This window comes from Idiotropiscis lumnitzeri, chromosome 4, assembly GCF_059441095.1.
Source record: "Idiotropiscis lumnitzeri isolate Australia: NSW breed Sydney's pygmy pipehorse chromosome 4, RoL_Ilum_1.0, whole genome shotgun sequence".
NCBI classification, from domain to species: Eukaryota; Metazoa; Chordata; class Actinopteri; order Syngnathiformes; family Syngnathidae; genus Idiotropiscis; species Idiotropiscis lumnitzeri.
This window is the reverse complement of record NC_142394.1, coordinates 5892438-5913278: the sequence shown is the minus strand read 5'-3', so window position 1 is coordinate 5913278 and position 20841 is coordinate 5892438. Positions and strand designations below refer to the sequence as shown.

General features: G+C 42.1%; 2 protein-coding genes across 3 annotated transcripts; one reads left to right on the top strand and one right to left on the bottom strand.

Moving 5' to 3' along the window:
• Positions 1–84: 84 nt before the first annotated feature.
• mospd1 (motile sperm domain containing 1) lies at positions 85–5180 on the bottom strand. Of its 2 annotated transcripts, none has more exons than XM_088293474.1 (6): positions 4716–5180; positions 2574–2852; positions 2419–2494; positions 1421–1653; positions 727–888; positions 85–648 (listed from the first exon to the last, which is right to left on the bottom strand). In XM_088293474.1, exons 2-6 carry the CDS (start codon positions 2725–2727, stop codon positions 617–619), a joined length of 657 nt encoding a protein of 218 aa, XP_088149600.1. In that variant the 5' UTR covers positions 2728–2852; positions 4716–5180; the 3' UTR covers positions 85–616. The 2 variants fall into 2 exon arrangements, with proteins under 2 accessions (XP_088149600.1, XP_088149601.1); XM_088293475.1 differs by lacking the exon at positions 4716–5180 and adding an exon at positions 4310–4694.
• A 156-nt stretch (positions 5181–5336) lies between these two features.
• ints6l (integrator complex subunit 6 like) lies at positions 5337–19433 on the top strand. The gene is made up of 18 exons (XM_088294762.1): positions 5337–5631; positions 5766–5843; positions 8505–8654; positions 10869–10958; positions 11052–11235; positions 11347–11475; positions 11705–11868; positions 12528–12680; positions 12823–12955; positions 13200–13294; positions 13396–13506; positions 14882–15097; positions 15181–15307; positions 15366–15508; positions 15728–15953; positions 16262–16642; positions 16854–16947; positions 18758–19433. Exons 1-18 carry the CDS (start codon positions 5521–5523, stop codon positions 18858–18860), a joined length of 2688 nt encoding a protein of 895 aa, XP_088150888.1. The 5' UTR covers positions 5337–5520; the 3' UTR covers positions 18861–19433.
• Positions 19434–20841: the final 1408 nt, after the last annotated feature.

Genomic DNA, 20841 nt, shown 5'->3' with positions numbered 1-20841 from the left:
TGTGTCTCGGCTTGTCAACAGCAAACCTCATTCACAGCCTAAACAGGGCTCTCTAACAAATAAAAAAAATCAGTTGTACCAGGCTGATGTATGGACAGTTTTATTAAATGTTTGGAATATAATTGTACAAGTATTTTGAGCAAAAGGCTTTTTCTCAACAAGACTGCTGGAAAAAAATGCATTCAGATGGGTACCGATACATGCAGAAAACTGCATTGTCTTCTTCAATCTACACTCGCTTAACTTGAAACATCAATAATGTTGGTTACAAGTAAATACAATAAGAACATTGGTATGGCTTTATATACATGGTGGATGCATATTCTTTCACACTGCTGCTCACTTCAGTTTCATAGCAATAAAGCGGAAGCACGAAGCTATCATGCTTCTTCACAGGTCCAACCCAGAGATGAACTCCCGAGGACACACCACGGGTCTGTTTACATCAATGTGCCACAAACACAAACCTGCATTCGATAGGTAAACCACTCAAAATGTTTCAGGAGTGAAGACTATTGGGAGAGAAATCCTCCCACTGTAGCCAGCTCGACCAATGAAACATGAGTGGGCGTGTGTGGCAATGTCTGATTTGTTCGGCCCCTCAGCTTCATGCCCTTCATGTACGTAAGATGACCATTGTGAGAAGCCCTGAAATGAAACAATTACAAGGAAATACCTTAGTCTTCACAAAATTGATGCTATGAATGTATAATGTATTCGGCTCACCAAGAACATAAGCAGCTACAAGTTTCTTGTTAACACTTAAGTGGAGGTAGACAGGCACAGTGGATTCTTGCTCCCCCAGAGTTGGGAGCATCAGGGCGGCCACGCACACCAGCCCCAGTAGCACCGTCAACAAACTGGGCCCTCCAGTGGCAGGGCGGCTCTCTGAGAGACAAACCAATAAGAGTCTGTGATTTACCATTTATGACATCGGGGTGAAGATTTGGATAGAGTAAATGGTACAGCAGAAGATAGTGTCAACACCATTTGGGAAAAATCAATTATACAAGGATACAACTTGCTGTTCTTAGCACTGAAGGGTGAAATTTACAACAGGTGTAAGATATATGGTTCAATTAAAATTGATATGTAAACAGTCATTATATGAATAAGATGACACCGAACAACAACCATGTCACATAGCCTCATTAGCTGTTGACAAGAGCTACAGAGAGATCAGAAGTGGCACAGAAAGGCTTACTTAAGGAAGTGGATCTTCTGGGAAAATGTAATGCTAATATCATGCAAAAAACACTTGTTGCGGATTTTGCAATTTGTGAAAAAGTGCACCTACTTATTAATCAATAACTGCATTTTACCCAAACCATTGGGTAAGGCTACGAGAAGGAATACCTTCCCAAATATGAGCAAGTGCCTCCCTCTAGTGGTCAAAGGCCTATACGACGACCACCCTTACCAGTGTGAAAAACAGTCTGTTCAAAAAACTCGCTGTCCGCCAGCTGGTCTTTGACCCTGCGCTCATCATCTTGTGAACGGAGGCCGCCGGGCTCTTGAGAGGCTGAGGGACGGAGCGTGGCCGTGACCTCCTTGCGGCCCAGAGCTTTGCGTTGACTTTGCTCTGACACCTGCAGGCGGAACTTGTCGTACACACCGTAGTGGCATGGCCGCACGTCTCGAAGTCGGATTACGCTGCAACACGTAGATTACGTAGAATAGAAAGTTAGTTCAGTCGAATCAGTGATGTGACGTCAGGGCAAGCAATACCTTCTTTGCTGGCCTAAACGCAATCAGAAACAGATTTACGGATTTACTATCTAAATTCTAGTATTTGCTCTGTGAACTTGTGGGAATTGATTCCTCACTTTCTATTCTCCGCATATGGTAGCGTTTTTCTTTACGGCACTGGTTTCCAATACAGTCCATTTTTTGTTGGATGACAATTCACCCTCTGTGTGATGCCATGTCAATCAAATCTACCCAAGGCCTTCACAATCAAGTAGTGCTGACCGATGCAACTTCAACTATATTAGCAATGGGACTTTCAACATCTGCCTCACTGGGCCACTTTGCTTGGCCACAATGACATCCGCTCTTCTTTTCTGTAATCTGATTGGTTGGTCAGAGTAAAACTACTAAAGGTTACAGCCAACTTCAACCGGCAAAACACAGCTTTAGTGATCGACATACATTCATATATTTATTAATCACTATTCTGGTGATTATGACGTATTAAATTATATTTTTATTGTCATATTATTACATAAAAACTGAATTGCTCCAAATGATGCACAAAATGAAACTGAAAATGTATTGGTCTCTTTGGTCTAATTACGTTCACAAGTAAAGGTTAGAGTGCATTTTAAGCTCATCCAGAAATGTCTCCTGAAACCTGACTATCCCTAACTTTTTGTGAGTAGTGTATTTTGCATGTTCAAACACACATAAGAAGCTCACATGTCAACACAACACTGCGGCTTGACAGCTCCGGTGGCATCCACCACACTGTACTTGTTTGGCGCTGTACACAGCACTGGGGAGGAAAAATGACAGAATACAGCAATTGGCAAAATGTAGAAGTCAGGTCCATGTGCTATCGTGTGCCTGCTGACCTTTGAACTTGAGCGCAAACTCATAGGGGTTGTAGAGGGTGAGCACCTGCTTGTGAGACGTCTGCTCATCGGCGTAGAAGATGAGCTCAGTGGGGAACACGAACACGGGAAGGTTTCCTTCCACCAGCTCAGGCTGTCGATGCTGCTGCTGCATTGGCCCCCACTGAGCTCTTTTCCGTCCTCCGTCCACAGTCTGCCCGGCCCCCCTCTGCCCTTGCTCTGCAAACGCCAGCAGGCTGTGTGAAAGAAAATGGCACTCCTAGCTTTTATGGCATGGCACTGTGAAGGGACAGAGATGGACATCAACATGAATAAAGTTTCCCGTCACAACATTCTACTGTATTTTTTAAAATGTGTCAACGCTTTATTAGATTTTGTTCAACAAACAGGCTTCGTATGAAGTCTGAGAATGATCCTGATCAATTGAAAAAGGTGTATTGGAGGGAAACGTCTAAAACATGCCCCTTCGTTAAAGTCTTCAATTGACCTGATATACATGTTTTGGGACTGTAGCGGAGACTTGGAGATAACCCCTGTTCTACTAATAAAACATAAATATTTCATCTTTAATTATATATATTTTTTAAATAAAAATAATAAACACATTTTGTTCAGGACAAAAAAAGAAGATATTACTTTTATGTGTTGAAACAAAATGCAAGTGTCTGGAGGTGTATAACATACACATTTAAATAATCCTAAATGTAATAAAATATACAAATCAAACTTTTCATAGAGAGTTGCATGAAATATTTGTAGTGTTGTGCTATTTAGCAATACGTAGCACACCACAGTAAATGTGTCTATTTTGAATGAAATATTTTAGAGTGCAACTGTAAAATCAAATCTAATAGAAGGAGAGCAAGGGCAGCACAGTGACTGCATGTCCGCCTAAGGCAGTCTGGTCCTTGAGAGTTGCTTTCCTGTATGTTTGAGTTGTTTCCCTCCTCAAACACACCTGTTTCAAATGATCAGGATGGTTAAGGCTCCTGTTGAGCGTGATGATGAGCTGATCATTTGAATTAGGAGTGTTGGAGGAGGGAAACATCTCAAACAAGCAGGAAAGGCACCCTCGAGGACCGGAGTTTCTCTGGACTCGCTGGCTTCCTCACACATCTCAAAGCACGCATGTTAGGTTCATTGGAGGCTCAAAACTTTCCACAGGTGTGAATAAAGTGTGAACGGATGTTTGTACGTGACCTTCACGGGGACAAGTACTATACAAAATGGATGGGAAAATGTGTTTTACTGATACATAATTACTATAAAAATAAAATACTGTAGGTTAATGATTTACAAATAAGTAAAGAAAACAGAAGAAATGTAAAATATGTTTTTAAAAGCTAATCAATAATTATTTCAGAGAGTATCCTATGTGGTACATATAAAGTGTCATTATCCACACCGCTTATCCTGTACAGGGTTGCGGGAGGGTGCTGTAGCCTATCCCAGCGCACATATAAAGTGTTATTTTTTAATTTGATACTGTATTATGACTCCCCATAATCAAACTGCGTGTAACTCAAGTGTAACCATTTGTACAGTTTTATCCCCGTGATCACTGAGTGCCGCATCAAGTGACTAAAACGTTCAACGTGTGTCTGTAAAGTTCAGAAACATGTCATAGACGGCCACAACTCGGCCCACGCGGTCATCTGTTTACATGTTTTCATGTTCAGTCTGAACACGAGGTCAAGATGATGTCGCAACACTCAACGCTCCATAAAAACGCTCACAAATGTAATCTTCGTCGTCGTCGTGTGGGCATCAACAACGCTTCCATGTTCCACTTTCGATGTCATGTATGAAATGTTATGTTGTGATTCTTCGTCTGTAAAGAAAGCTCATCAAAATGCACAGTTGAGCTTTTATGTTCATGTTAAGATGTCCAATGAAACAGGTCGTTTGACGCCAACTATACACACTCATCACTAAACGTCAATTAACCTTAACTGTTTGGAATTGGCTGACATTTCATCCGCAGAGTTATATTGTTATATTCTTGTAGCTAAAGCGCTAGCATGCTACGACAACCTGATTGCTAACCATAATCGTCTGTAAATTGTCCTGTCGCTATTGCCATACTTAATAATATATAGTACATATTTGTTAGAATAACCTAACATTAAAGTGAGTAATTACCTTAAGTCTACGGTTAATGTCACCACCGGGGTTTCTTGTGGCGAACTCACTCTACTGTTGTTCCTTTGAAGCCTTTTTCCCTCTTTCCTTTTGTCAATAATAGGCTGCAGAGTTCGCGGTGCATGCTGGGAAGGTTTCCGAGAACGTGCATAGACGTCAACAAAACGCCTTGACATCAACCAAGTGTTTGCTGTTTTCGTTATTTACACCCCACACGCACCGTAGAGTGCACTCAAGCAAGTACATGGATGATTTCATATTTAACCAAGATCGTTGAGCGCATTAATAAATTCACGTTTGCAGTTGTTACCATTTTAAAGGTCAAGCACAGGTTAAAATAAATACGTGGATACTGAAAACGTAATTCATGTATATTTAATGTTACAACAGTTAAGCATAAACGACAAAGAAAAGAAACAACTGTCAGCGTGTGGTACACAGTTCTACTAGAAAGAACGAACACACGAAAACACTACCACGTCAACCGCGTAGCTGCTCCTCGTTTATATAGTTGTAGCACGTGAGGGGCGTGTCTATAGCACGCCCGCTGAGCCAATGACGTCTCAGCGGAGGCAAGGGGCGTTCCTTTCGGTTGGGAACAGAAGTTGAACAGCGCGAGCTGAGGCAGAACACTGGAAAGACGAGCAGAGGGAGGGCGGAGGCAGCGGCCCTCTTCTGGAGGGAGGGGGGGCTTTATTATAACAAATATATACGCACATGTGTGACCTGCTTGGCCGTACTATAGGTCATATGTGGATAACAGTTAATTTAAAAAAAAACATACAACCGCGGCTTTCCATTTAAAATGCCTATTTTAGTTTTCCTGTTAGACACGTCCGCCTCTATGAATCAGCGCACTTATTTGGGTACGACGTATCTGGACATTGCTAAAGGCGCGGTTGAGGTCTTTATGAAGGTAACTAATGCTTTTACCCCGACTTTCTCCCCCCCCCCCCAGCAAGTGTGCACATTTGGCGAGCGTCGGCTTCCTTGGGCGAAATCGGTCGAAATTAATATATGCTGTTTTGGTTTTCCTTTTTTTTTTGACAGCTGCGTGCCCGAGACCCGGCTAGTAGAGGCGACAGGTACATGCTAGTTACATTCGATGATCCACCATACGGAGTGAAGGTAATTAGCAACTGATACAATTGTTACATTTGCCAGTCCAACTTGTTTTTCTGTTCGTGGGATTTTATTGTCCATCTGGTGTGTTGCCAGCATTCGGTGACCTTCCGGTAGCAAAAGAGCGGCAATTTATTTGTTGGCGCTATCCGCAGAAGCAGAGCGGCGCTGCCTCCTTACATCCAGCGGACATTTTGCTTTTGTGTAGAGAAAACTCTCGGGCGTTGAGATGGAGGCGTAGAAATTTATTATCGACTGTGACGTCACTTTCCCCTCACAGTTCACTATCCTCATTTGCCAACGAACCCGCCACTCACCATTAGCCCCGCCCCCTGCCCTATTGGCGTGTAACCATTGGTCAAACATGGGCTGAAAGTTGATAAACCTCCTTCACTGGACGTGAGTGCGACGGAACAATATTACTGTATGATGATTATTTTTCATAGCGATACCGCGAGCACTGTTTCAGCACACAGTCACACCAGCCCTCTCTCACTCTCATCTCCCTCACGCATCCTTGTGGGATGGATATTCCTCGAGACTCATCATTGTTGACATATTGCATTCAAATGAATGCCAGACCGTCTCCTGAAGCTTTTCCTATTTACACTTGGTGTAAATGAATAAAGTAATAAAAGCTCCCCACCTCCAAAATACACGCCCATCCCGTGGACAATATTGATGCAACCTGTGACACAGTACAGTTATTCCAGAGCTCCTCATAATGTCATCTGTTTGACATGTTTTATAACCTGGCACATGACTATGTGGGTTTAGATGCCTGATGATTTTACACCCAATCTATGTGTTGCACCGACTCAAAAAGGTTTACAACAAAAAGACAATTAAAACATGTTAAAAGATCATTCTAATAGAATCCAGTTAAATGCATATCAAAACCAGGACATTGACAAATGGAACATTTTATGTTTGTTTAATTCATCATATACTTTGATCACAGTATATTGGGACTGCATCCAATTTTATTAATTTATATTGTGTAATTATACACCAGTCATTGTGGCCTAATAATTGTTGATAACCAGTTTGAGCTTGAAAGTTAAAAAAAAAGTCATCCATTTAGCAGTAGTTACTCAGTTGTGGTGGCTTGTATTTTGTCAATCAGTCTTCATGGTTAAGGTCCTACATTCTCAAATTTTGAATTTTCTAATGAACCACATTGTGCCACGGCAATGAGATACGAAAATGTGTTAATTTTTAACAGTTATTAAAAAAATGTGGTTTTGTTTTTTCTTACTTAATCTTGTTAGCATTATCGCCATGGCTCGGAAAACAGCTTTTGTGATGCTGTTAAATATAGATTGCAAAACTGTTTATTGCATGGTTATGGCGTTTTTTTTCCTCAATCCCTAAACGTGACTATTTAATTTTTTTACCCAACACTCTATCTAAGTCATATGCACACTGTTGATGCACAAGTATTTTTTTGAATGGTGCTGTGATGCTGCATATCAACCTAAACTTTTGATAATCGTTTCCTGCCGAGCACCTTTGTAGTTCTTTTGAAAAAGGAAAAATTTGGACCAAAAGATGTTTTGATGATCATACGACATGTCCATCTGGAATCTTTTTTGCCACATGTAACTAATTTTAAGCAGTGCAACTTAAATGTATGTTTTTGTATAGGATACCCCACTTGCTTAGATAAGTGTGCTTTATGATCACAAAAACAAGCATTCTTCATACTCTGAAGTGGAAATCATCAGATGGATTTTGCATTACCTTTTTACAGTTATGTGTAATCTAACCCTAGTCCTTCATTTCCTACGTAATCCGAGGTAGCTACAGTGCATGTCCCTTTATTCTACCCGCTCTTTGTTTTTTTTTCTGTCAACTTGCCTTATGTTGTGTGCTTGATTTGTGCATAGACAATTGTGATGGAATGACACGATTTTACTGCACAGGACTACTCCAATCGTGCCATAACACAGGCAATAAATTGTTGATGGAGTAGGAGAGAGACGCTAGTGGGTGGAAAGAAAATAAAAATATTCTGTAGTCTGAATTATTGAGTGCAAGCAAGGCCTTATATGTCTACCAGCCTACACAAGGGTGTATCCGCTGTCGTGTATGCCCGGCTCAGTAGCTCAGCGTTGTAGCCCAAATGACCTAATATCGTGCATGCAACCACAATGGGATTCCACCTACATCCTGGTTTTCTACTCTGACTCTATTCCTGCCTAACCATCCTCAAAGCAAACACGTTGACACTGGCACTTGAAGCTCTGTTCTGCCCCTCCCTTTTCAACATGGGAAGTGGTAATCTTGCAGGTCATCCTTAGATTAAGCATGAAGCTGCAGCACTGAAGTACTAGACCTCTGGAGAAAAAGTCCAAGAGCAGCTCCACACCCACATCCTCTCCGGTAGGATTATGTGCCAACGTATCCTTCACAGGAGGGGCAGCAGTGGGAGGTGTATTTTTGGACACTTTTGTTGGAAATTGGACTTTTCAGTGTGGAGCTGTCTATGTGTATATTGCCCATTTGAAGACTTTGTCTCAGCTAAGGTTTTTTTTGTCATGTCTTGATAAATTTGTATGTCTGTAGAGAGTGCAGTGCTCTTTCGGGTGAAATCACACGTTTCTCTGGGTTGATGTTTATTCAAGCTGTACTGTGTTCAATCAATCAATGCTGTTTGTATTTCAGGCAGGGTGGAAGGAGAACCATGCCACCTTCATGTGTGAGCTGAAGAACCTGCAGGCGTCAGGGCTGACGACATTAGGCCACGCGCTCCGCACAGCCTTTGATCTGCTTAACCTCAACCGCCTCGTCTCTGGCATCGACAATTATGGACAGGTACACTATATGATGTTGTCGTCCTCTTGTGCGGTGTTAATTAATTATTTTTTTGCTTCTAGACAAAAATGGAAGAAGCGCATAGTCAAATCACTCACCTACAGAGACTGCTTTATGCGGTTATATTTTATTTTCACCGTCAAAAATAAGCACATCTATGTAACCTCACAAGACGCAATTCAAAATCTGTTCTCTTTAAACCAATGATCAATTTTTGATTGACTTAGTCAACTAGTTTCTCAGTAAATTAAGTATTTTGGGTGAAGGGGTGTAAAACTGCACTACGTCAGACTGAGTTTTTTTTTTTTGAAATACAATATATTTTGGTTACATGAGAAGAATTAGTGTATTCTCAAAACCATGGATGGATAATAGTGTACTAAGGCCAGCCCCCTTTGCAACTTTCTTGTTTTTGTCCTAAACCACGGTGCTCCAAGTCCTGTCCAAAACACGACTCAGTTATGTTTGTCCCACTTGGAATAATTCCACAGTGGAAGCTTTTTGCTGAACTCCTCGTCAACTTTCTTTGTTGCCGCCTGAAGCAAGTTATCCCCCCACCCCACACACACACAATTCCCACTTCCTTTTCTTTACACTCCACCATGGATACTTTCGCTTTACAGATACCATGTATGCTGTGCTGGCAATGTTGTTGTAATGCCTTCCACATGACTCATGGGGATATCAGATATCATAGTAAATTTAATTAACGCAATCTAGTGGCAAGACTCATTTTTGCCTCAGACCATCAAGTGAGTGTCTGTTTGAGGTGAAGATTTTATTTATTTCAAGTGCCAGAAGCATCTAGTAGTTCAGTGGGAAGATGCCAATACTTACTTGGGAAGTGTCGCCTAATTATTGCCTTATTTAAGGCTGAATTTTGCAGCTCTTCTATTCAAAGTCATTAGATTTATTTACACTGGCCGGTGTGTCTACAAGTACAATTTTTACACTTGGCGCTAAATGAATTGAACTGAGAAGAAAATTCTCACATATTCACTTGAACTGAGTGAAGGATTTGATGAGCGTAAAAGCTTGTAGTTAGGTTTTATTCATAGCAGACATGTAATTCTAATCCACTCCATCTGGCTTCATATTCTTCACTCCTCTCTCACGTCTCTCCCTCTGACAAGGGCCGAGTGGATTACTATGCTGAAGTAGTGAACTCAGTTCAGGAGTGTGAAAATCTCCTTAAGCATTCTGTCAGCGTTGCATTCAGACAAGGCTGACCTCTACAGGGCAATCATGGTGGCCTCTGTGCCCGTAACACAGAGCCACTGGAGCTGTTAACAGATGAATTCTTGTCACAAGCCAACAACAACAATCTTTCCTAGCCAGCGTTTTGTTTAGATGATTCTCATACTGTATATTTGTAAATATTGTTCGAGTAATCCCCCTTACAACTAGGTAGTTCCAATTCTGATTCTGATTCTTTCTGTGTGGAATAGGGCTGTCAATATCCAAACCTTTTAGAATCAATTATTCCATCAAATTAGTGAGTAATCGGATTGGTTTGTTGTTTATCTCATTGTGTGTTTGACTGGTGATCATTTGAGGGTGTACAATGCTAGCCTGGCAAGAGCAAGATAATCCCGTCAATCACTCAAAGGAGTTCTCCAAAGTTTGCATCTGGGACTGTTCCAACATGTGATCTGCTGCGGGACATTCAGTACGATACTTGGTGCTGATTGAGTGTTGCAGCAACTTCCAAACTTTGTTTTGACCCATCCCAGCAACGGATAAAAATGTTGTCACCGGCATGCACCTTGTTTTGATCAGTTGAGTCCTGATGGGCACAGATGGCATCATGGCATTTAGTGATAGTTGTTATTTTTGCTTTGTAAATATGCGGATAAAGGGCGTCTTAAATAACACGTTGATTTTTGAATCAAGGCGACCATCAACCGTGGAAGGTTTTCATCACAGCCGCATATCCCACCCCCAAACACACTCTTGCTTTATAATAGATCCGCACCACCAGTAGTGCGGCTCAGAGAAAATCAGCAGGCTTGGGACAAGATTGATTCTCTCGGTTGCGTGAACTCACAAATACGGCGATAATTCAGTTTGCAGGCAAGGTTAGCACAGTGTCATCTGGGATAGGCTCCAACTTTCCTGGCGTGACCCTCAACAAAATGAGCTAATTGAAAATGGAAGGACGGTTGAGTACTTTGTCTGAATTTGTAGATGACTGCTGGATGTTTTCCTTCTTAGGGCCGTAACCCCTTCTTCCTTGAGCCTTCTGTCATCATCACTATCACCGATGGCAACAAACTCACACACAGCTCGGGGGTCCCAGAGGAGGTAAAAAAAAAAAGTGCACTGATGTGTTGCTGTGGTCTACTTTAGTGATCTTAAATGCACTTGTGTAATAACCTTAATTTTGCCCCTGCGCAGTTGCACCTGCCTCTGAACTCACCCCTAGCTGGCAGCGAGCTGACCAAAGAGCCCTTCCGTTGGGACCAGAGGTTGTTCGCGCTGGTGCTTCGGCTCCCTGGTGCTGCTGCTGCAGACAACGAGCAGCTTGGCAGCGTCCCCACCGATGAGTCTGCCATCACCCAAATGTGTGAAGTCACAGGAGGTTGTCATACTCAAATACTCTTTTGTTGTTTTCAAATATTTATTTTTTGGGGGGAGTATTTATTTATAGGCGCTATGTTAGTAGCACATGTTCCATTTTTTTTTGTCTCAGGGCGATCGTACTGCGTGCGAACACAAAGAATGCTGAACCAGTGTCTCGAGTCTCTTGTCCAAAAAGTTCAAAGTGGTGTTGTCATTAATTTTGAGAAAAGTGGGCCGGATCCGCCTCTTATAGGGGAAGGTGAGTTATTTATTGATCCACACTTCATACTGAGTTAAAGTTGTTCTTGTCCTTTCATTCTTAAAATGTAGTTTGAGTAGCACAAAGAAACTGTGGGATTTTTTCTTCCCCTCATAGCACGAAGGGTAATGAAAGATCTGTTGTTTTAGGACAACTCCATGAAAAACATCCGTAACCACAAATTAACATGCAATATTGTCACCAAACAATGGCCTCTTCTGTTTTGTAGACAACTCAGCGGAGTCAAGCCGCTCTCTGTCATCCTTCAGCCCGCAGCTGTGGCACAGTTGCCACAAACTCATCTATGTGCGCCCCAACCCTAAAACAGGGGTGCCAGTTGGGCATTGGCCCATACCAGAGTCCTTCTGGCCGGACCAGAACTCTCCTACGCTGGTGAGCAAAGGCACATTGCTGCACTTTTCTTTTCTTTTTATGTTGGAATTTGCCTGCTGAACTCGCATCTGTAAAGTAATAACTGGTGCGTCAAATCAAATGTGCAAATCTGGTATCTGACTGTGACAGCTTTGTGACAAAAAAAAAAAATCTACTTTAAATTCAAATGGTTAGAAGTTAATTTAACAATATGCTATTGTGGTTGTAGATTTCAAGGCACTGCTCTGTACATAAAGTTTTTGCAATTTGTGCTCATCTTGTTGCAATGCAATTGTACACCACTGCAAAGTATCTATTCACTCATTTTCTATATAACCTCTCATTAGTGTCGAGAGTGAGCAGTGCTACAACTTAGACTTGTCACCAGCCAATCGCAGGTTGTTATCTACAAACAACCATTCAGGCTCACTTTTACATACACCTTTGAGTCATTTAGAATCTTTGAGTAACATAATGAATGAATACTTTTGGAATGTGTTTGAAAGCTGGAGTGCCTGAAAAAAGCCCACGTAAGCACAAGGAGAACATGAAAACGCTCCACAGGGATTTGGGAGATTAGATTCAAACTGTGCCTATTAATGTGGCCTGTGAATGTACATTGATATTGCACCTGCCCTCACCAGAGAAAGCAATTAATAAAGTCAATTTCCTGCTCGCAGGCCCCTCGCACTGCCCATCCCGTGGTGCGCTTCTCATGTGCGGACTGTGAGCCAATGGTGATAGAAAAGCTTCCGTTTGACAAATATGAACTGGAGCCCTCGCCGCTCACCCAATACATTCTAGAAAGGAAGTCTCCACACATGTGCTGGCAGGTAGATCTTCCCACACATATCTATCAGCTCATGCTCTGAAACGACAAAGTTGCTATCAAAGCAGATCACGTGCCTTGTGATTTGATGCCATCGCGCTTGACTTCATATGAAAGAATAACACATTCCTTCACTCTTTCTTCAGGTGTTTGTGAGTAGCAGTGGGAAGCAAAGTGACCTGGGCCAGCCTTTTGGTTACCTTAAAGCCAGCACCACTCTCACTTGTGTCAACCTCTTTGTCATGCCTTATAACTACCCAGTGCTCCTTCCACTCCTTGGTGAGACACATTGTTGAACTTTTTAATGATATCCAAGCCACTGGGTCAGTTAGTCTGAGCTGCTTTTAATCATGTAAAGCTGTATGGATCAGATTTCATGAAGCCATCATTGCAGTCAAAATTGTTGTAAAGAACATTGTTGTAGTGGAGAGACCTTAAGATTCAATAAGCGCGACAGTCGAACTGTAAATGAGGAAGTGAAGCTCAATTAGGCAGCTCATCGCACTTTATTTTCTTGTTTCAGATGACTTGTTCAAAGTGCACAAATTGAAACCAAACCTCAAGTGGCGACAAGCCTTGGAGATGTACCTAAAGACGATGCCTCCATACTACCTCTTGGTAAGTCAATGTCAGCTCTCCAGCAGCTTTCGTGTGATTTCATTGCAATTGTTCTCGCAAATAACTAACATCTTGAATTTTCTCCTGGTGTCTTTTACCAGCCTTTGAAAAAAGCCCTGAGGATGATGGGGGCACCAAATTTAATAGGAGACAGCTTGGACTGTGGGCTGAGTTACAGTGTCATCTCTTATCTGAAGAAGCTCAGCCAGCAGGTAAACATAGGATCCCTTCGCCTCATATCTCGGTCGCGTGAAACTTTCAGAAGGCTGGTAGTAGTCAGGTCCACTCATTACAGGCCAATGTCACCAACACTTTAACGAGGGTGGCACTGTCAAGGTCGAACAGAACGAAGCAATTTGTTTGAATTTAGATTTTTTTTTTTCTGTTGAAATAACAGAAACTGAATGAAACTGTTCCAGGGTCAATACTTTTAGTCAGTGCTATGAAGAAGCAGCGCTTCAGGTGAGCAATTTGGTATGCAACGGTGTGACACAATCAAACGCAGAGGAAATGGGATAAAAGCATCACCTTTCAACTACTTCAGATATCATGAACACACGTTGCTTTTTACTAACTAGACTGTAACTGCCAAACCAACAAGTTCTTGCAAGTGTTAGGATAGATTCAATAAATGACAAATGGAATCAATTTGAAAAGTCTTCAACGTCCTTAAATAAAACAATCCCATCTTGGACTTTATCAGTGTTGGCCTTGAAAGTCAACTTGTTGTCCAGAATAGTTCCTAAATATTTGGATCGGCAGACTCTACTAGGGAACCTTTTATAATGGTTGTTGGATTAGTAGGTGGATATCTACAGAATCAAACTGCATCAATTTGTGCCAAGCTAACACTTTAACTTTGCTTATCTATGCTATCTATGTGAATCTGCGAATATGCCGGATGCCGGTTGTGCAATTTTACACTTTGATGTGAGACAGCATTCCAAAGGCGCAACTATTTCAATTTTACACGGTATGCACCCTTTACTTTGATGAAAAATGACTGATGTTGCATGAAAAGTTGAGAGGGAAGTGGAACTGGAAAGTGTTTTTGAATATAAACTGGAAAATAAATGTAAAAACAAGTTGCTCAGAAGAACAAATTTGCTTACACATACTGTTCCTCGAGGGACGGTGTCCTGCCCGTTTTCCATCTCTCCCTCCATTTGAATCAGCTGTGTTGCAGCAGAGAGAGATGGAAAAACTGCAGAACACCGGCCAGCAAGGATCAGGATTGAGGACCCCTGATATGCTGTAATTAAGTACATTTTGTTATGCACATTCAATTTTTATTTCATTACTGTTGTCGTCTTATATTTGCCTTCCATATTGTACTGAGAAGCAAGGACTCTGTAAAGAAAAGACTGATGTTAAAAAAAAACATTCCCTAAAACATTGTTTGAATTGCGAATTTTTCAACCATGGAGGTTTTCCGCATTAGAGGAGTCATTGGACACATTAGCTCCAGCGAGTTCCCCATTTGCTTGGAAATGTTCACATGACTTTCCAAACGAAAGAGCATTGAAAGAGCACATTTGGTTTCTGAACACAACCTTGTCAAATTAAGCATTTCTGTCTTTGGTCCAGGCAAAGATAGAGTCCGAGCGCTTAATCGTATCCGTGGGGAAGAAGGCGCCCCAGGAAACTGGCATAAGGGTGAAGAACCACTCCAGCTCGTTGTCTCTGGCCCACCGGCGAGATTTTAAGCAGCTACTACATGGTATCACTGGGGAGGGTCCGCTTCGCATGGTGGACATCAACTTAAAGGAATTTTCCGGATTTCAGATCGCCCTGCTCAACAAGGTAGGTGGAGGATGCCATGAAGAGCACCTGCATTGAATATTTGCTTTACTTGTGTGGAAGAATGAAACATGTCTTTTCGCCAGGATGTGAAGCCTCAAGCTTATCGAAATGCCTACGACATTCCAAGACGGAATCTTCTGGATCAGCTCACTCGAATGCGCTCCAATTTACTGCGCACTTCACAAAAATTGATCAGAGGGCAGGATGAAGGTATGTAAGATCACATTTTTCAACCATATAATGGGTTCAAATGTACTTTGCTTGTTAGATTACCTGCACAGTATCCCGGTGGCTCAGATGGGAAACTACCAGGAGTACCTCAAGATGATGCCGTCTCCTCTGAGAGAAATCGACCCCGATCAACCAAAACGTTTGCACACCTTCGGGAATCCTTTCAAGCAGGATAAGAAGGTAGTGACAAAACATGAGCACACACCTTGCGATTGGCTGGCGGACAGTCCAGGGTCTAGATTACTTCGATTTTGTAGGCTTTTTAAAGATTCCCAGATCAATGTTTGTGCTTTGTCATAGACGAGCACTCATTGCAATTGACATACTCAAGTCTCTGCAGAGGTGCTTTTCTGTATCATTACCAGCTAGTTCAAGTGTTTCCTCACGTGTGTGTCCCAGGGAATGATGATCGATGAGGCCGATGAGTTTGTCTTGGGCCCTCAAAACAAGAAAAGGGCAAATTCCAGTGACTCAAATGCAGGTGCCACTCTGAAGAGAAGGCGGAGCATGTCACCGCTGCTACGGCGGCCCCAGACTCTACCGGTCAGCACCAACCACATTGTGATTGGAAAGAGTCCAGCTGGTGTTCAAGGGCAACTCCTGAAAGTCACACCACAGCACAAAGGTAGGACTATCGCAAGGATGACCTTAATTTGGATTTTTAGCCCTGGAGATAGTACAAGGCCTAGAGGCCAAGCCATTGGTGGATGAACTCAGCAAAAATTAAAAATGACTTGCTTCCCGACACATTTTCGTAAATATGTAAAAGTTGTGTACTTCCTCAATTGATGGGTGTGGGCAGGCACGCCAGAGACCTAACTGCAAACGACATTGGAAAGGGAGATGATGGGCGATTACCATCGAGAAGTCACCTGTCACTGACTGGATGGAGTCCAAGAGAAAATAAACACATTGTCTGACTATTCTCTTCAGGACTGGATGGCAATGTGGTGGTCACGGAGAGTAACGGTGATGTCGTTCTTGGGCCTGAGTCAGGGGACAATTGGCCCAATGAGGTGGATGCCGTGACAGCAACCCAACCTTTGCTCAGCTTGGAGGGAAAAGCCACGCTTGAAGCAGTGGCTGAAGGGGAGGAAGTTAACGTGACCAAGGAGAAACCAGTGGTTCAGGATGGACAAGAGGAGGAGTCAATGGAGGAGGGATACAACTGTGAGCGCCTCAGTCCACTGAGCCAGTTTGAGAGTGCAGAAATTGAGTCGGCAGCGCTGGAGACCATATTCATACCGCCACTAGATGGCAGCCAAGCAGAACTGCGGACACGGGTCATCAAGGAGGTCCGCAAACCTGGCAGAAGTGAGTAAGAACCAGTGAAGCCTGTCTTGGAAAAAATTAGCCGTTCTCCTGAACACAATACTGTATAGGAATGCTGTAGTCCTCTTGAACAACATTTGAACTTTATATCAACTACAAGCTGTTCATTATCCATTTTGGGGCACATATTCCAAAATTTCACTGTGACTTGAGGCATTATTTGCTGTTTAACTCAGCTTTGTTTCTTTAACAGACTTTGAGGCAATACTAGGACTACTGCAGCAGGTCAAAGGGCCGGTCAATGTCCAGCGCTACTTTCTCCAACACGCCATCAAAGAGGCCTCCAGGTAAGGAACTGTTGAGCAGCACATTCCTCCACTTGCACAGTTGCCTCACTACAAGCCGCGCGGTTTCAAATCTATGTGAAGTTTACTCGCTCTCACTATGTGTTCTGCTCGTACATGTTCCAAAACAAGCATGTGAGCTTCATTACAATTCCCTCTGTGTGACTCACTGAGGGTGAATGGTTGCTTGTTTTTATGCATCAGTCCTGGGAGGATAGACTCCAACTTTCAGGCGATCCTGATCTCAAGGGAAGCAATATAGAAAATAGATGGCTGGTGTTAAAGTGCAAGTGAAAGCTTTCAGTTGACATTTTCTTCCTTCAGAGTTAACCAATCACATGCAGTCTCCTTGGTATCCACTTGAGGTGCATGTACTTGCATGTAATATCTGTCCTCACTTCTAAGACAATTCACCGCACGAGTAGAACAACCATGTTTTAAATCACGAATTTTCCTCTCCTGTACAGGTTACTAAAACTGTGCACTAGATGACAACTGCATGCTACTAACACTGTTGGGGACTTCATAAAATTCTGCTCGTTAACATTTAAGGTCCAGCGCTTCACTTGGAGTCTCTTATAACTGAGGGTGTGTCTGTTTTTTAATTAATTAGTCTCATTTAAACTCGTGTTAAATGGGAGTCATCACACACCTGCCACATTTTAAAGTGCTTGTAATTAACCCCAAATAAAGTTCTGATGTTCCAGTATGCTTTTTCCTGACGTTTGTGTAGTCACATCTTACAGCGCAAGCCATGGACTCAGAGAGCTCCCACAGCATCAGAGTGAGATCATTGTTCAATAGTGTTAGGAATTATAAACACTTACAAATACCAGTCAGTGTTAACACAAAACATTTCAGGCTTCTGCTAGAAAGTGAAAAACCACCAGGAAAATCCTAAGAGAACTGGGGAACTTTATTTGAGGTTCATCAAGGGCACATTAAATGGTGGCAGGTAGGCAAGGCAGCTTTATTAATATAAAGCACATTTCATACACAAGGCAACGTAATGTGCTTCACACAAGCAAAGACAACACTTAAATGCATTTACAAACACTACAGCTAATGGCATTTAAATGCAAAGCAGAGAACAAGTAGCTGAGCAAAATTACTAAAGGAACATAAATGGAAAACTTTTCGACAGTAAATCGAAGTAGGTTTCTAAAATCACAAGAAGATCACACTGTGAAATTTAAACATCATAAAAGACCTTAATCAAAGATGTGTGTGTGTTGATAGCTTAAAGGTTTGTAACCTGGATTTACAAGCAAATACACGCCATTTCGGTTCGCAGCTTATTTCATTTGTATGCGGCATAACAACTGAATGCTGCTTCGCCATGTTTACTTTGAACTCTGAGCTCCACTAAATGACCCAAGTCTGCAGACCTCACAGCCCAGCTGGCTTTATATTCAATCACTATTTCTCGAATGCATTGTGTAACTCATTTAACATACGTTTGAATGTGATTAGTTCATTCTAAACACAGCCACATCCTGGGTTAAAAGAGATTGTACACACATATGCAACTAGTGACGTGCTATGTAACTGGTAGAATGTTATAAGATTCTTCCCGTACCAGTAACATGCAGTTGTCAACTAGTGCTCATTTTGCCTCACTAGGTGTTCTCCTAATGCACCCGTCATTTTACTAGTGTGATTAATTGTCTCACTAGTGAGGACAGAAAACTGGTGCGAGGGTCTCAAGCTGAATATCACAATTTCTGGATTTGCGTTAAAGCGCATGATGCTCTCTTTGTTGAGTCCATTTGAGATTCATCCATCTTCCGTTTTTCCAAACAATCCCTTCCAGGTTCAAGAAGCGGATGCTGATCCAGCAGTTAGAGCTTACTCTCGTGAAGCTGGACGAAAAGCATGGGACACCATCGCAGCTTCCCAGTGATCCTGGCAGTTAAGGAACATCAACTGACCTATGTATGACGATGGACAACACAAGAATGAGAGGCCAAAAAAAAAAGACAAGCATTGGACAAAGGCACTTTTATGAGAACGGTCTACATGCTGTTACGTCACATCCTGTTAGCGGCCGAGGGGAGGCTTATCTGCGCGACACATTCACTGGGGATAAGTAGAGCGACTTTATGGATATAATCCTCTTCATGCTGAAAAAATGACATCTCCAATCATTCAGTAAAGCAACACTCCGCCATACAGACAATAAGCCATAAAACATCCTTAAATGGCAGCACAGATCTTTCTTCAGCTGGTCTGAAACATGTTTCTGAAGCTCAAACCACTGTTTTGAAAACAATAACGCATGACCTCCCATTTCTACTGCCACAACTGCTCTTTTTCCATCTCTGTTGCTGATAATGTGTGCATCTGCAATTCTTTGTTGTGAAAGCAATATCCAGTATGCGATAAGTACTGCTGAGGTCACGATTATTCACAATATGGTCCAGCTGCAGCCACAAATGGGCGTTCCTGTTTTTTAATGGGAACACCCCATTCTGAGAACGGGAAGGCCCCCTCACGTCCAATGTTGCCTCTTCTCTATGGCGTTAGATTTATGCAAAAAGTCAAATACCTCAAACACAAACAGTCGATAGAAGGGTCTTCTGCATTCTGACACGCTGTTCTTATTGTTTTAGTAATAATTCAAAAATACTTTTTTAAATACCTTTGATTGGCTTGACGTTATTGTCCGTCTATGTGCTTCTATAATCGTTTTGCTGTTCGTTTTATTTTTTTAGAATCAAAAACCACCTCTCGATGTTGTGCATTTGCGTCTTCATCATGAGATGTCGCCATGGGAGTTGTTTTGCAATGGTGCCGCGCCATTCTATTCCAATTCCAAATATGGAAAGCGCTTTGTAACACCTCCAGCTGTTGTGAAATGCGCTATCGAAATAAAGTTGTATTGTATTTTTTCCCCACTTCTGAGTTACGATTGGACAGTAAACAGCCAATCAAAATCAGCCCTAGTGTCCGACTCCTGATTGGTTAAGAATTGTGGCACAATTGTCTCGCCTCCATTGTAAGCGTGAATCAGCGTTTTGTATGCGTAGAGGAGAGAGAAGCCTTAAGCGTAAAACCTATTTTGTGCGCACAAAACATGTTTTTGTACGCGGTATTTAACATTATGCTTATGTAGTTGTGGCATAAATCTAACGCCATAAAATAGGTCGATTATATCACCATATTGGGAACACCTCCGTTCTAACTGGATCCTTCTCATTGGTCGACTAAACGCTGACAGGATCGCCCAGTGGGCGTTCTTGTGTCCTAACAGAAACGCCCCGGCTGCAGCCGGACCCTTCTCAGTTATTGGGCTCTTGAGTTACAGTTATAGTGTCTTCAATCAGGTCAATACAAATGAATTAATTTTGCACATTTGGAATGTTTTAGAAAATGTCCAAAAAAAACCAAAACCTATCTCAACATGCAAAATGTCTGTTGTGCAACCTTTGGGCACAATGCCTCAATACGGAGCGGTCTAAAGAATGTCCTGTTGCAACTGCATGCTAGTTGTGTCAGTCGGCCTATTTTAGGCACACTTTCTGGCATGGCTGAATTGAACTCACTCTGAAGGTTTTTCATAAGATTTGGGTCAGGCAAATTTGAAAAAAAAAGTCCCTCTTAGCTGTGAGGTGTCGTCTAGAAATCACTTGACAAGTAGCCCATAGTGATCTGTTAACTTTCAGTGCCAAAAGAAGCCAGTCGAATTGACATCACGAGAGAAGATGCAACAAAGTATACTGAGGATTATATTATTTTAATATCTGGTTTCATGTGATTAACAAGTAATAAGATCTTAAATTTATGCAGTTTGGCTTTTCAATGCGGATCTTTTTGTCTTTATTTTGGAGTGTATTGACATGCTCCAAACAAACGGCATGGAATTGTGTTCTGAGAGCTTGGAAATAATGGACACGG

Excerpts from the sequence above, each read along its gene's own strand:
- ints6l (XM_088294762.1), top strand. The coding sequence starts at position 5,521 with ATGCCTATTTTAGTTTTCCTGTTAGACACGTCCGCCTCTATGAATCAG. Across the intron at positions 8,655-10,868 it reads GCATCGACAATTATGGACAG|GGCCGTAACCCCTTCTTCCT; the intron begins GTACACTATATG and ends TTTCCTTCTTAG. Across the intron at positions 11,869-12,527 it reads ACCAGAACTCTCCTACGCTG|GCCCCTCGCACTGCCCATCC; the intron begins GTGAGCAAAGGC and ends TCCTGCTCGCAG.
- mospd1 (XM_088293474.1), bottom strand. The coding sequence starts at position 2,727 with ATGCAGCAGCAGCATCGACAGCCTGAGCTGGTGGAAGGAAACCTTCCC. Across the intron at positions 2,495-2,573 it reads GTTTGCGCTCAAGTTCAAAG|TGCTGTGTACAGCGCCAAAC; the intron begins GTCAGCAGGCAC and ends TTTCCTCCCCAG. Across the intron at positions 649-726 it reads TGTAGCTGCTTATGTTCTTG|GGCTTCTCACAATGGTCATC; the intron begins GTGAGCCGAATA and ends GTTTCATTTCAG.